Source organism: Aphelocoma coerulescens, chromosome 3 (assembly GCF_041296385.1).
Source record: "Aphelocoma coerulescens isolate FSJ_1873_10779 chromosome 3, UR_Acoe_1.0, whole genome shotgun sequence".
NCBI lineage: Eukaryota > Metazoa > Chordata > Aves > Passeriformes > Corvidae > Aphelocoma > Aphelocoma coerulescens.
Genome location: NC_091016.1, coordinates 67,085,527 through 67,098,321, shown reverse-complemented (window position 1 = coordinate 67,098,321; position 12,795 = coordinate 67,085,527). Strand labels below are relative to the sequence as shown.

Here is a 12,795-nt window from a genome sequence, read left to right as displayed (position 1 = left end):
ACAGCAGACAAGAGCCTGTCCTGTCAAGCGTCCCTGAGTCACTGGGGAGCACAAATCTCACTGACTGACGAACAAATGTTTCTTTAAATTTTATAGGAGTAATGTTATAGTTTAAAATTCAACCCATCAGGCCTTAAATTTAAAATGTTACAATAACAAACCCCAGAATTTGTCATTAGATTTCAGCGGAACAGTAGAAACCAAACCACTAAGTATAGCTTCACTTTACAACAGCTGCATTGACTGAGGCCACTGTTTGCCTGTCTTGTTTTAATGAAAATACAAGTACAATAAAAGGCCAAAACATCTTGAATTTGGAGAGAAGGTCACCCTACCCACTTTGTTCCTTGAGGGCCATTGATTACTTTCTGTCCACTTGGTTTTCCATTATTACCAGGGATTACTTTTCCATTTCCATTTCCATTTTTCGTTGTAAGATTTGGTCTGCCATTATAACCTGAACAGGGAAGAAAACACACTCTTCTGAAGAAAGCTGTGCAACATAAAAGCCATATTTGCAATTGCAAGTAGATGTATTTTCTGGCTGATCTGAATATAAATGAGAGGAGAAAGAGCCCTCACCGCCCTCCACAAACCAGACATTTCTTCTTGAAGCAACTGTTGTGACACTCTCAGATTTCTGTAGCTGACACAAGAATCTGAAATTGTTTTTTCTGAAGAGGTTAAACACTCATGGTCTGTTTCCATCATGTTTATTTGGTCTCTTTATTCCCTCTTTTTTTTTTTTTTAAGCAAGCAGGGCAACATTTCTTGATGGCACTACAATCATTAAAATGTTTGTGATCTTTGTAAGCATTTCAGAAGTAGGATAAGGGAAGAAACAATTATTAAACACAACCACCTTATACAAAGCTTTAGTGACAAACTGAAAGGAGAGGGGATGGGAATTATCTCTATACCTATTTTTTTTAACCTGGAAAAGGAAGGAATCTTCTTCTCTAGCTGAAAAAACACTGCTAAACAGAAGCACACTCAGATCACAAGGGGAGAAGCAGTAGCACTGAGCTGCAGGCCCCCCAGCTCCAAAAGGGCAGCAATTTTCACACCTTATCTCAGAGACTTGCTTCCAGAAAAATATAAGGGGAAAATATATATAGACTGGGAAAAAAAATTAACTGAACGCTTGTTGGCTATAACTTCACAATTGCATTGCTAGTAGTAAGCTTATATAATCTCCATATAGAAATCTGTTATTTTTTTCATGCCATACATCTCATCCTCCATGGTATTATTCAAGGTCTACTCCCATCTTAAAGCTCTACCTAGCAAAGTCACTGAGACTGTCAGGGATTTTCCACAGGTGACATGAGGAATCAATACCTTGATGTGTAGTAGACCCTCTATTCTACTACCCAGGTCAGCAGATACTCTGTCAGAAAGCAAGTCTCTAACTCTTGGGGTAAATCACAGCCATTAAGGTATTAGAGGGCCTGGCTGTGATGGGCACAGTCCTCAACAGGTATGGACAACCCTGAGCTGTCACTTAGGAAAAAGAGGAAATTGGCTTAAAAATTCATTAAAGAAAACATGAATGCCAGGGCACCATGAAGAAACACCTCACTGCTTAGGCATGGGCAAGGTAGTACTATGGAACCTACAAAGGCCTTTTAGCAATCCACGATGAAGAGCTACGTACCTGAAAGGCTGTCATATTCTGAGTACAAATGGGCTTTCAATAAGCATTTGGTGAAGTCATTGCTCAATAAGGAACAAAGCCCTTTTCCAACTTAGCACCTAACTCTGTCACCCTCTCTGTGGATCACAGGGTCCTGTGCAGATCAGACGACAAGAGAAAAGGTCTGGGGTACCACATTACACCAAATAGGCAATGTCCTCAAGACCTGGGCTTCCCAGGAACCACCAAAATAAAGAGCAACACATTATACTTAATAACTGAACCTGCATTCTGCTGGAGGACTTTTCATCTAACTGCTGATCTTAGGAAAAACACGGTTAGTGAGATAGCACAACAAAGGCGGGATACCTGGTCTATAAGGAGGTCGAACAAATTGCCGCTGAGAAGGGCTCCCTAGCCTGGAGTTCAATAATCGCTGACGAGGAGATGAAGTGGAAGAAACTGCTGGAGAAATGGTGTGTGTGGTGGTTGATGCAGAAGAACGTGGCCAGACAAAGCTTGGTTTAGATGGGGTATGCTTGTTAGAGGACTGAGTAATCCGTGATGCTATGGCAGAGCTTCTTGGTGATTCAGGAGAAGACACTTTTAATACTGAAGGTTTTTCCATCTCTTCCTCTTCAGAACTTACTTTGTCAGGTAGAAGAGTGTCCACAGATTTTCTTTTATTGCTAGTAGTGTCTTCATATACATTTTTGTTACCTCTAGAAACAGAAGGGGACCGTTTTGCGGCCAAAGATGTGGGTTTCTCTTCCACTTCTTTCGGATCATATTCACTGTAATAATTGTCCTCTTCATTAGAAACTGACTGATGAGATTTAGATGTTTGAGGAAGTTCAGTGTTAGACATTTTTGAGGGCAACAGGCCATATTTCTTCTCTATTTGGGACGCTGTTCTTGTAGCAACTCCTGAGCGAGTAGGTAATGAAGGATGAGCTTGTCTCAAAGTGGATGACCGCCTTTGATTATACTGGCTGTCTTTTGCTGTATCGCTGGCAGAACTGGAGTCTGGCTGAGTATGTTTTGGTTTGTAGGAAGGTACCTGAGAACCTGGCTGCTGTTGCTTTGATCGAGATGAACTTGTGCTTCCCTGAGAGAAAGATGCAGGTAATCCCCTAGAAGAGGACACCTCTTTAAGAAACACTGAGTGCCTGCCTGCTCTGTCACTGCCCTCTGTTCCATCCTCATCATCATCTTCCTGCAACTCTTCATTACTTTGGGATGAGATGTGAGATGGGAGGCGCCGGCCCCTTGAATGCAGTATGGAAGGACTGGTTTGTGCCTTCTGTGGAGCCTCCGAGTGGGAGGTCTTCTCCACTGAAAGACGAGAAGAGAATGACTTTCTAGGCAAGGACTTGCTTGGTTTTGATTGAGCAAGTGTTTCTTTTACCTCTTGACTGCCGTGCTCTTCAGGTTTGTGTTTGGAAAGAGAAGACTGCAAAACAGAATGCTTTTCTGGAGCAGCTGTTTGACTTTGCTGTTCTTCTGAGTCAGAGCGAGGTGATTTTTCACCATGTGTCTCTCTGTGGTGAGAATCAGAATCAACCTGAGGATTTCTTCTCTTGGAATAGATTGCTGAAGAAGGCTGCCTGGAAGAGGGCAAAGAAGAAAATAAGGGATTTTCATCTTGTGAGTCCTTCCTATAATTCTGATCAACATTCTTTCCCTTGGATTTGGTGCTGGTGGAGGAGCGAGAGTGAGGTGAAGTGTAACCAGATACAGCAGACCTTGATGAGACTGCCACTGCAGCTAATTTCGAATCCTTCCATGTGCGGGAACTGGAGCCTGAGGATAGCCTTGTTTGCTGTGACTTAGTGCTGGGCTCTCCTGCTCTGTCCTCTGCTTCTTCACTGTCAAACTCATTATGGCTATCACGAGCATGGGAATCTGCTGATTTGGAAGCAGGTTGATGTGAATGACCTAGAGAGCCAGACCTACTGCGATGGCCTAAGACACCCTCATGAGAGACAGCAGACTGCCGATTTGATGGCAAGGCCTGGCGACCAGGCTCTGAAGTTTTAGATGACACTTTCCTCAGCATGGGGTCTGGCTTCCCTTCCACATTACTCACAAGACCATTACTTTTGGCAGGCAGAGGATGGGAATAGGTCTTAGAAGGCACATTATTGTTGCTTTGCCTCAATTGCTTTGTTTCATTATCTGTGTATCTGGGAATGGATGAAGCAGAAGAGTGTTGTGCTGATGATGGTAACAGTTCTGGTGGCTCATGCTTCTCTGTGCTCATCTGGCTTGACACCTCAGATGTGTGGGTTCGAACAGAGGTCCTCCCTGAGGCAAGGACAGGGTGGACTGGCCGACTAGGGGACAAGGGTTTAACATTCCTCCTCTGGTCCTGAGCTTTTGGTGGTGATGTTGTAGCTTCCTGGGAGGAATCACCACCATCTGTCACCTCAGTGGACTGCAGGTCAGGTTCCAGCTCTCCTGTCTTTCTAGAAGGTAACTGAGATTTACTTAGGACCCCTCGAGTCAAGATTTTATTCTTATATTCAGAAAGAAGACTCTTTTTATCACTAACACTAGGTGAATGAACAGACAGTTGCTTCGAAGAAGGTGATGGCTGGGCTTTTGAAGAAACAGAAGAACTTTGAGAAAGAGATGAGCCAGCATTCCCAGTCTTTTTAGCCTCTGAATTATCTTGAATATTTGTCTTTTGCTGAGCAACTGAATCCTCATGAGCAGCTAGGGGCAAAAAAAAAAAGTGTTGATTCACAACAATAGAAGATGCACAAAAACTGACCAAGAGAAGAAACCATCCAGGTAGCAAGAACAAAACAACTTATGAGACTATGAGACAGTAAGTATTTCTGTATTAACCAGGCTGTGGAGTCCAGCCAAGCTAAGTTTTGGGTTGTATGAAGGTACCTATGTGGAATTACTGTAACGTGGGTAAAACTTAGACCAACTAAAATCAAATACCTAAAATCAGGGACTGCAACACCCTTTCAGTGGAACCAAATCTTCAGCAGAATTTTGTTATGTTGATGGCATGGTGCTGCATTATCCCATGTAAGGCTGTGGCCCATCTTTTTAGCTAACCCAGCAAATGTTCTGTCCCTACAACAGCAACTTTTTGGCAAGAGTCAAACACAAGGAGTAGTATCCAAGTAAGACACTAAGTGACTTTCAAGAGTGGGAGCTCTCAGGAACAGAGCAGCCTGACTCAGAGCATTGCTTTCTTTGGTCTTTGGATAACAAGAGCACATAAAACTGTCCTGGAGCATGACATGCATTTATGTAAGAGGCTAAAATGTCCGTAAATATGTCCTTTTACATGCTGCAGAGTAAAAAACACTTATTTGGACAATACACTCATGAAAAGAGCAAGCAGAAACAATATTAAGGAAGTAAAATACCACAGGTTAGATAGAGTGCAGAGAAGTCAGCAAGAATTAACGCAATTGGGACCAAGGCAAAAGTGGGTGAACTACACCATTGGTTCATGGCTTGATGCTCACCTGCTGGGATGGCGACACTGAAGGCTTTTGACTGAGGACCCGGTCCCCTCCTGTTTGCTGCACGAATTTTGAAAATATAGCGCTCTCCGGCCTGCAGACCATCTATAATGGCTGATGTTGTAGCTCCAGAGTAGGTGATGGACTTTGCTCCAAATGGCTTGAGAGCCGGGGCGTATGAAAGAATGTATTCTGAAATGATTTGGCAGACGGTTGGAAGGAGGAAACTGAAAACAGTCCTGTTTCCAGCGGACAGACTGTATGGGTAGGATGAATTAGAACGTGCATTACTAAAATTAATACACTAGCAATGCACGCCGAGTCAACAGCTGGAGTATAAAGACATGAGAGAGAGATATACGTATGTATGTAGGTTAAGTTGAATATTTGTTCTTATTCAGAAGAGATTCTTCTACCAGAAAATATCAGCACTGCAGATTTGCCAAATGGTAGCAACACCATGTCTGTCCAACAAAATCAAAATCTGACACGCTGTGCTTAACCAGAGCCAGGGCCAAACACCACAGCAGAGAGCAAAGCAAGGTCTGGTTGCGACTTTGAAATTCACCCTGCTCTCACCTTTGAGTTCTGAAGTACTGTGATGCCTATGCTCTTAGTTTTCTGCATTGAGAGAAATTTTACCCCTACAGGAACAATTCTGGGCATGAAGAGGAATCCTCCCATTATACTCCCAAGGAGTGCAGGTGAGATCTCAGACATGTGCAAGCTCTCTTTTCTTTTCAAATCTTCTGTAAGAGGCACAGGTATCAGACAAAACCAGGGTTTTGATAATGAATTTCATGGGCTGCCAGCTTTCTCTCTCTACACGAAAACCCACAATAATACCTGAGGAGTCACAGTGCCACAACAGGAGAACTCTAGAACATAATGGCATCTTTAAAAATAGGAAATGTAATTTTTTTCTTCTGATGGTGAGCCCATATTTATTGTGTTAAGAAATAAGCCACACACAGTTCATCAAAATCAAGGAAAAAGACATCATCAATATTTTATATGCACATACATTTAATGCTCCACTGAAAACTAAATCAATATATCAGAAGGCATGGTAACTTTGAATCTTTTTTCTTTTCCTATTTTTACACAGGAATTGCTTTCATTGCAGAGACACTGCTGTAGCTTCTGATAACTCTGAAATGGCTACGGGAGAACATTTTTTCCCATTATTTTAATATGTGGTATAAATATATAAAAGGACAGGGTTGAAAAACAAAAGGATCAAAAGACAAAAGTTCCTGATTACCACATGCTATCAAAATGACCATGAAATGCTAATTCAGTGATTTTATTTCGCCAGTAAAAATATCTTGTCATTTATTTAGTTTAAAAATAAGACCTCTCATGTAACACTTCATACTCAAACAATGATAAATTAGATGAGTATAAGCATTCAGCCCTTGAATATTAGGTATCGTTAAAATGAGTGCCTTGGATGAATCATCTAATAACAATGCAGACAAAACTGCAAAACGGGCTACAGATTGGTCAAAATCAGGAGCAGACTCGAAAGATCAGATAATGTCCCTGCATGACCCTACTTACAGAAATAATGATTCTTGGATACAATTGCAGCTCCATTGAAGCAATTGGCAAGACTTCTACTGACTTCAAAAAAGGAAGGAATTCCACTACTGCCCTGAAGAACACATAAAGTAGGTCTTGCAGACACGGTGTACCTCCCTCCAGGCCAATGGGTTTTTTAATCCTGAAATGCTGCAGTGCTGATAAGGGACCTCCAAAAACTTGTGTAATTTGAGAACACAATTCTGTCAACCACTGGAGAACAGGAGGCTAAAAAATCAGCCTCATTTTCAGAGGGAAACAGAAACAAAAATCCCAGAAAGACCTTTTTCTTTAATTCTATGCAAAAACATAGCCAACTGGCAAACTATCTGTATGATAGTACAATAACACTATAGTACACAAGATTTATGCATGATATCTGCTGAAATCAGATTTGTGCTTGCTTCTTAAAGTGAGGATTTCCTTGCACAACAAACTAGAAATAAAACACAACATAAACCCACTCACTTTCTTGGCAACTACCCAACATTTTCTTATTGAACTTATTCTTAAAAATCTTTCTGGAAACTTCCTTCTTGAGCCTCATTTTGACCTGCTTATTAATGGGAGAAGAGGTAAAATGTGCATGCATGATACCCCAGGAAGCTCTGTGACATCCCAGGCAGACAGTGACGGTGGCTTCTCAGCGGCGCTGTGGAGACACTGGGCTGGAAACATGAAAATCTTGCTTGGGTTTAATCAAGTGAAAAAGTCCTGGCACAGCCAAGGTTCCAGCTTACTGCAGGGCAGCAGTCTGACTTTGAGAAGACCACCTCCTTGAGGGAGTTAGAAACCAACAGCGAAGACTCACCTTTGACTTTTCCTTCGCTCTCTGGAAGAGCATCCCAGGATGCTGCTACAGAGGTTGGTTTCCCCTTTAGTGGCCAAACATCCAAATTTTCAGGTGCACTGGCAGGAGCTGGGAAACAGCCATACGCAGAAGAGGCAAGTAAGAATCAACACAGTATACACCTTTTGCTCCATCTTCTCATAGCAGAGATTCCTATACAGCTATTTCAAAGATAAATGTGAAGAGTACACATGGCTCAGGTCCATGCTTGCCTCTGTCATGTCTCTCTCTTATGACCATAGTGAAATTTTATTCCATATTTTTAGGAACATAGGTCTGCACAAGACTGCTATTGTGGCTTAGCTGGAATGACACGGTGATTTGGTTTTTATGGACCACTTCCCTGTACCAAAGGGGCCTGACAGCTTCTCCATGGTGGAGGAAGGATTTAAATTTGCCGGGAGAGTAATGGAAGCCAGGTTGCTCTTCTCAAAGGAAGGGGCACATCTAGCTGCAGGGGTCCAAGGTGCTGACCTGTCCCACAGAAATACCCAGGTCATCTCCCCCTGTTCTCCTTGCACCACAAGAGCAGCTTGGTGTGCTCTCCTGGTGTGCTTCACTACTGCAGGGATGCAGGCAGCAGCACTGAGGCCTTTCCCATATTCTCAACCCTCTGCTGCCCCAAGCAGTCACTTGGCTTGTTCTGGCTTTCCCTCAAGTCAGCCCTATTCCACAGCTCAAATCCTAAGACGTGTGTTCCCCCAGGGACTCTTTGAATACATACCTGCCTCCGGGGTCCGCTGGTAAACAGACACGCTCCATTTGCCTTCCTTTTCTCCCTCTGAGATTTGGATGGCAAACTCGTACATAGTGTCTGGCACCAGGTTCTCCACCAGTGCCCGCCGGTTGGACACCTGCTTGTAATCCCACCTTGCCGATTCCCCCTTTTCCCGATAGCGAACATTATATTGCCTGGCATCAGAAACACAGGAAAATAAAAAGTTTGCATGTGGAAGCCTAGCACTAGCAGAATCAGAGAGGGACAAGGATGCTTTGCCCTCAGGTAGCCTGCTGGGGCTTAGGGAGGAACCCATCGAAGTGCAAACAACAAAGTACCAACAACAACAAAACTCAGCATATTTTAAACAAACATTTTTGCCTTCCTCTAATGGAGTGTGATTGCTTTCACCCCCAAGGATGGACCGCTCTTTCAAGACTCTTACTCAAAACACCCTCTTCCCTGGGGGAAGCTGCAAGATTTTCTGAGCTAAGCCAGGCATCCTGGGGGGCTCCACACCACCATCTCAGTGCCCCATGGCCATGAGCATGGCCAGGTTGCTGGCAGGCCCTTGCTCCCCGAATAGCACCAGTGGCTCAGTTCCCACGTATCTGCCTAGATAACTGCTTCCACAAAGAAAGAGAGAACATCTACAATTACTAGTTTTCCTGCTGTGACTCTCAGGGTATTTCAGCACCAGTTTGCACAGCTCTTCAGTGTTCCCAGGCTGAGCAACACAGTCCAGTGCTTTCAGACCTTTGGCAGTTTCCAGCCCATTTCCTTGTTTGTTTTGGTCTCCAACTGCTGCAGCATGCTGCTACAAGCCAAGCTCTCACTCACAGGAGCCCCAGCCTGCTCAGCCTCAGCTGCACGGGGCTTCTGCAGGGTCAGAGGATGCAGGGTGTGATGATGGGTGTCTTTCCCACTGCAGTGTTGCTTCCTTCACCCACAGCATGGTCATCTCGAAGCTGTAGTCTGTTTTGACAATCCACCTCAACACCTCACCTATGTGGGCTGCGCCCTGTCCCCCACTCCTTCTTTCCCCATGCACACTTGGGGATTTGCTGACTGTGGTGATACACCACCACTGGAATAGCCAAATACCCCAGCTGGTGCCAGCAGCATTTCAGAAGAGATGTAAACCCCTGTAGAACAACACTTACACAGATCTCTAAATGCTAATGAGCAGGGCGCTGGGAGGCAAGCTAAATTATTCTCATAACCAACAGCAATTAAATAAATGCAAAAGCATTCAGTAGATCTCTGGCAGCAGTTCCCCTTCAGTACCCATTTAAAAAACCCAGGGCTAAGTACCTATTTGCTGCAACCTTCCGCTTTTCATACAGTGGGTCTGTCCAAGTAACAAGCACAGACTGAGAGGACATAACTCGAACAGTTATGTCTTGTGCCACCTCCACCTCTTCCTCCTCTGAAATGGCAAAACAGAACAGCATATCAATAACAACACTGGGGTTCTCATAAAAAACAGCACATCTTCAACTGACACTGTAACATTCACACAGTACAGATGAATTAGAAATACAGGTGGGAGTGGAAAATCAAGTACATTGATTACTGATGGTATTCCACAGAAAGATCATTTCTTTTGTTAGCTTTGTGCCTGCAAGACCAGAGTTCTAATACATTGTACAGTCCTTCAATATTCTATTGGTCCCCAAACTGTTACCCACAGCAAATGTTTTATTAGCATACTGATATTCACCATCTCTGGCAAATGCACTGCTAGAGGTACCAGGAGAGCAGAAATTTTGTCTTAAAGAAAATCTTGAGATTTAAAAATGTGGGTTAATTTTGAAGGGCAATAAAACCATTCTTCACAAGGGAGAATTATGGTTTTAAGTGCTTCAAACACGTTGTTTAAATTCAGCTTTTAATTTTTTTATGGTATTCAAGGAAAGAAATTTAAAAAATCATTGAAGTGGGCTGTTTTGACATATCAGAACACCTTTTGCAAATTTTTTACAGAATTTTACCATTAAGTGAAATTAATTTGATATTTTGAGGTTTTTAATTTTGATGAGGTTCCCTTTTCTATCTGTCCATCAGAGTTATTTTAGTCTAGTCTATCTACTGGCCAATGAAAGATTTATTACTTTTCCTTACAACTGTAACAGCAACTATTTCCAAGCATCCCAAAGGCACAGAATGTACAAGGAACAAGCTTTCAGACAGAGTTTTGTAGACAAGTAACATTGGAAAAAATATCAATGTCTCAGGACAGGAAAGGAGCCAGTAAACTCTGGAGGATGACCTCATTCTCTAGGGATCTTATGTATGACTGAAATTCAGGGAGAGATTGCCCTTCTCTTCAGCAAGTGGCACATTAGCCTGAAACCCAGCACTGCCTGCACAGACGGCAGGCAGCAGGGAGGCACATTTCCCCTCTTCCAATCGCGTTTTTAGTGCAGAGGGTTCTCAGCCAGTTCCAGGTTTTCCAAGCCAAAGAGCAACTAAACAAAAATGGCCAAAAGGACCCATCTCCTACTCACAAGTGGCTTAGGGGGCCTATTTACAAAGTTTTGCAATGGGAGCACCTGAAGAAAGAAACTGAGCATGAGAAATGGGTGGGCATCGCCTCTCCAGAAAAGGTGTGAGATGGGATTTCAGTACAGTTCAACCTCAACTCTCAATTCTGGCATAGGTGTTCATCACCATCAAAATATCCTAGATACTTTGCCATTCCCATGCCATTCACATCACAGTGTGAGGGGGTGAAAAAGCACACTGGCATGGAGATGACTCAGAATCTCACCCATCCTTTTTAACCATGGCAGCAGCATGTAATGCCTTCTTTCCAAAAGAAAGTGAAAACTTTTGCTGACAAGGTTGACACTTCCGGTAATCAACCCTTCAGAAAAGGTGTTATAGATCTGAGAAGAAAGAAGGCATATCATTTTGGGAGTCCTGGCTTTGATTTAATCAAGTCGTGTCATGCAGTTACTGCAATGCATAACATTTGTCACTAGATAGAGAGGAGGAGATTAAAAAAAAACACAAAATAAACAATACCTCAGAAACTCAACCAACTGTGTTACAGAGTTGTATTATTTTATTAATCCTGCTTGAATCAGAGAATTGGAGACATCAGCCAAGCTCTTTAACACACAGACAAAAACCTAGTAGCTCCAGCACCAAAAGACTTCCAGAGTAAATATCACAAAGCTGTCTCTGCATCAAATTGTCTCCACTCATTGACAGTAGATGTGAAAGAAACATACCTGTGACTTTTCTTTTAGTTAAAGATGACCTATAGACAGGTTGGCTCCGTCCCTGTGAGCTCCTTGATGGAAACGAAACCACATGAACTGACTCAGAGGCTGTGCATGCAGGGAAAAAAGAGAAGGTTTCCTGTAACCTTTTTCATTTAAAAGAAAGAATGGATTTCAGAGCAGTCCCACCACATGCAAACAGAATGTGAGCTATGGCTCTTTTCTCCACCCTTTCCCTCTGCTGTTAATATGATAAACTTGTAAATGGTGTCCCATTTAACACAGCATCAAGTTCTCCTGCAATTTCTACCCTATTCTCTAGGTAATACCCTACCTCTGCTAAGATACAGAAGACAATTGTAACAAGTATTTTCATTTACAGGAAGAAGGGTTTTCAATGGCTAGGACAACACGTGATCTGTGCTCACCTAGCAGCCACAGGGGATTAGAGCAGTGTGCTAGCTAAGCCAGGTGCTCTCAGGGAAATCTGACTCACCTAGTTTTCTCGCTTCCTGGTTTTGTCGCTCTTGTGGCATTGGAGCATAGCTCATCCTTCGGCTGCTCTCTCCATACCCACGGGGGGAACCTTGGGATCTGCTGCGTGGACCTCTGAAGCCTGCTCCATAAGGTAGTTTCCACCGAAAAGGTAACGTGCCATCTGGAGACTGGGCTCGCACCCTCAGAGGTCTGCTTGGCATGTCTTTCTCTTCAAAAAGTAAGCAAACACACACACAAACCCCCTGACAGTTATTATGAAGCACATTATTATGGACACGTACAGCAGTCCACATATGTCTGTTACAAGCACATCTATTAACATCAGAATAAAGGGCATAATTTTATAGCTTTTTAATTTTTTCTATGAAACCAAATTGCAGTAACAATAAGCTTTCCAAGCGGGAAGTACAATACTCAACAGTGTCTTTTCCCAGGCCCTTCAGACAGACTGATGCAAGATCCTGAAAGTGAATACATATCGTGATACAAGGACTCTTGCCAGAAACTGGGGATGTCTTGTAGCTTTCCTGTTTAAATCTATTCCTTTTCCTTTTTTTTAAATCCCCTTTCCCTAGTTCAGGCACACCAGTACATTATTTTTTGGCAAGTGCTGAAGTTCAGTATAAAATGAAGCACAGAACAGTTTTACTATTAAAAGCAGGTTCTTTTCTCCTAAACCCATCTCTTATGGTTCTGCTCCCCAACAGACTCATATCTAAAATGTCTGTTCCACACATGCCTCAGCTCCTGACTTCCCAAACTCCCCTTACATGATCCCTTGAGCATCC

General features: G+C 43.0%; 1 protein-coding gene across 1 annotated transcript in view; it reads right to left on the bottom strand.

Annotated features, from left to right (window-relative positions):
• FNDC1 (fibronectin type III domain containing 1) overlaps nt 1-12,207 on the bottom strand; it is a 40,605-nt gene extending 28,398 nt beyond the window's left edge. The window contains exons 1-8 of the mRNA XM_069010694.1: nt 12,006-12,207; nt 11,519-11,617; nt 9,594-9,708; nt 8,286-8,473; nt 7,523-7,630; nt 5,131-5,319; nt 2,006-4,354; nt 336-457 (exon numbers count right to left, since the gene is read on the bottom strand). Coding sequence (XP_068866795.1) covers nt 336-457; nt 2,006-4,354; nt 5,131-5,319; nt 7,523-7,630; nt 8,286-8,473; nt 9,594-9,708; nt 11,519-11,617; nt 12,006-12,207 — 3,372 coding nt within the window. The remainder of the gene's footprint in view (nt 1-335; nt 458-2,005; nt 4,355-5,130; nt 5,320-7,522; nt 7,631-8,285; nt 8,474-9,593; nt 9,709-11,518; nt 11,618-12,005) is intronic.
• Between the last annotated feature and the right edge of the window lie 588 nt (nt 12,208-12,795).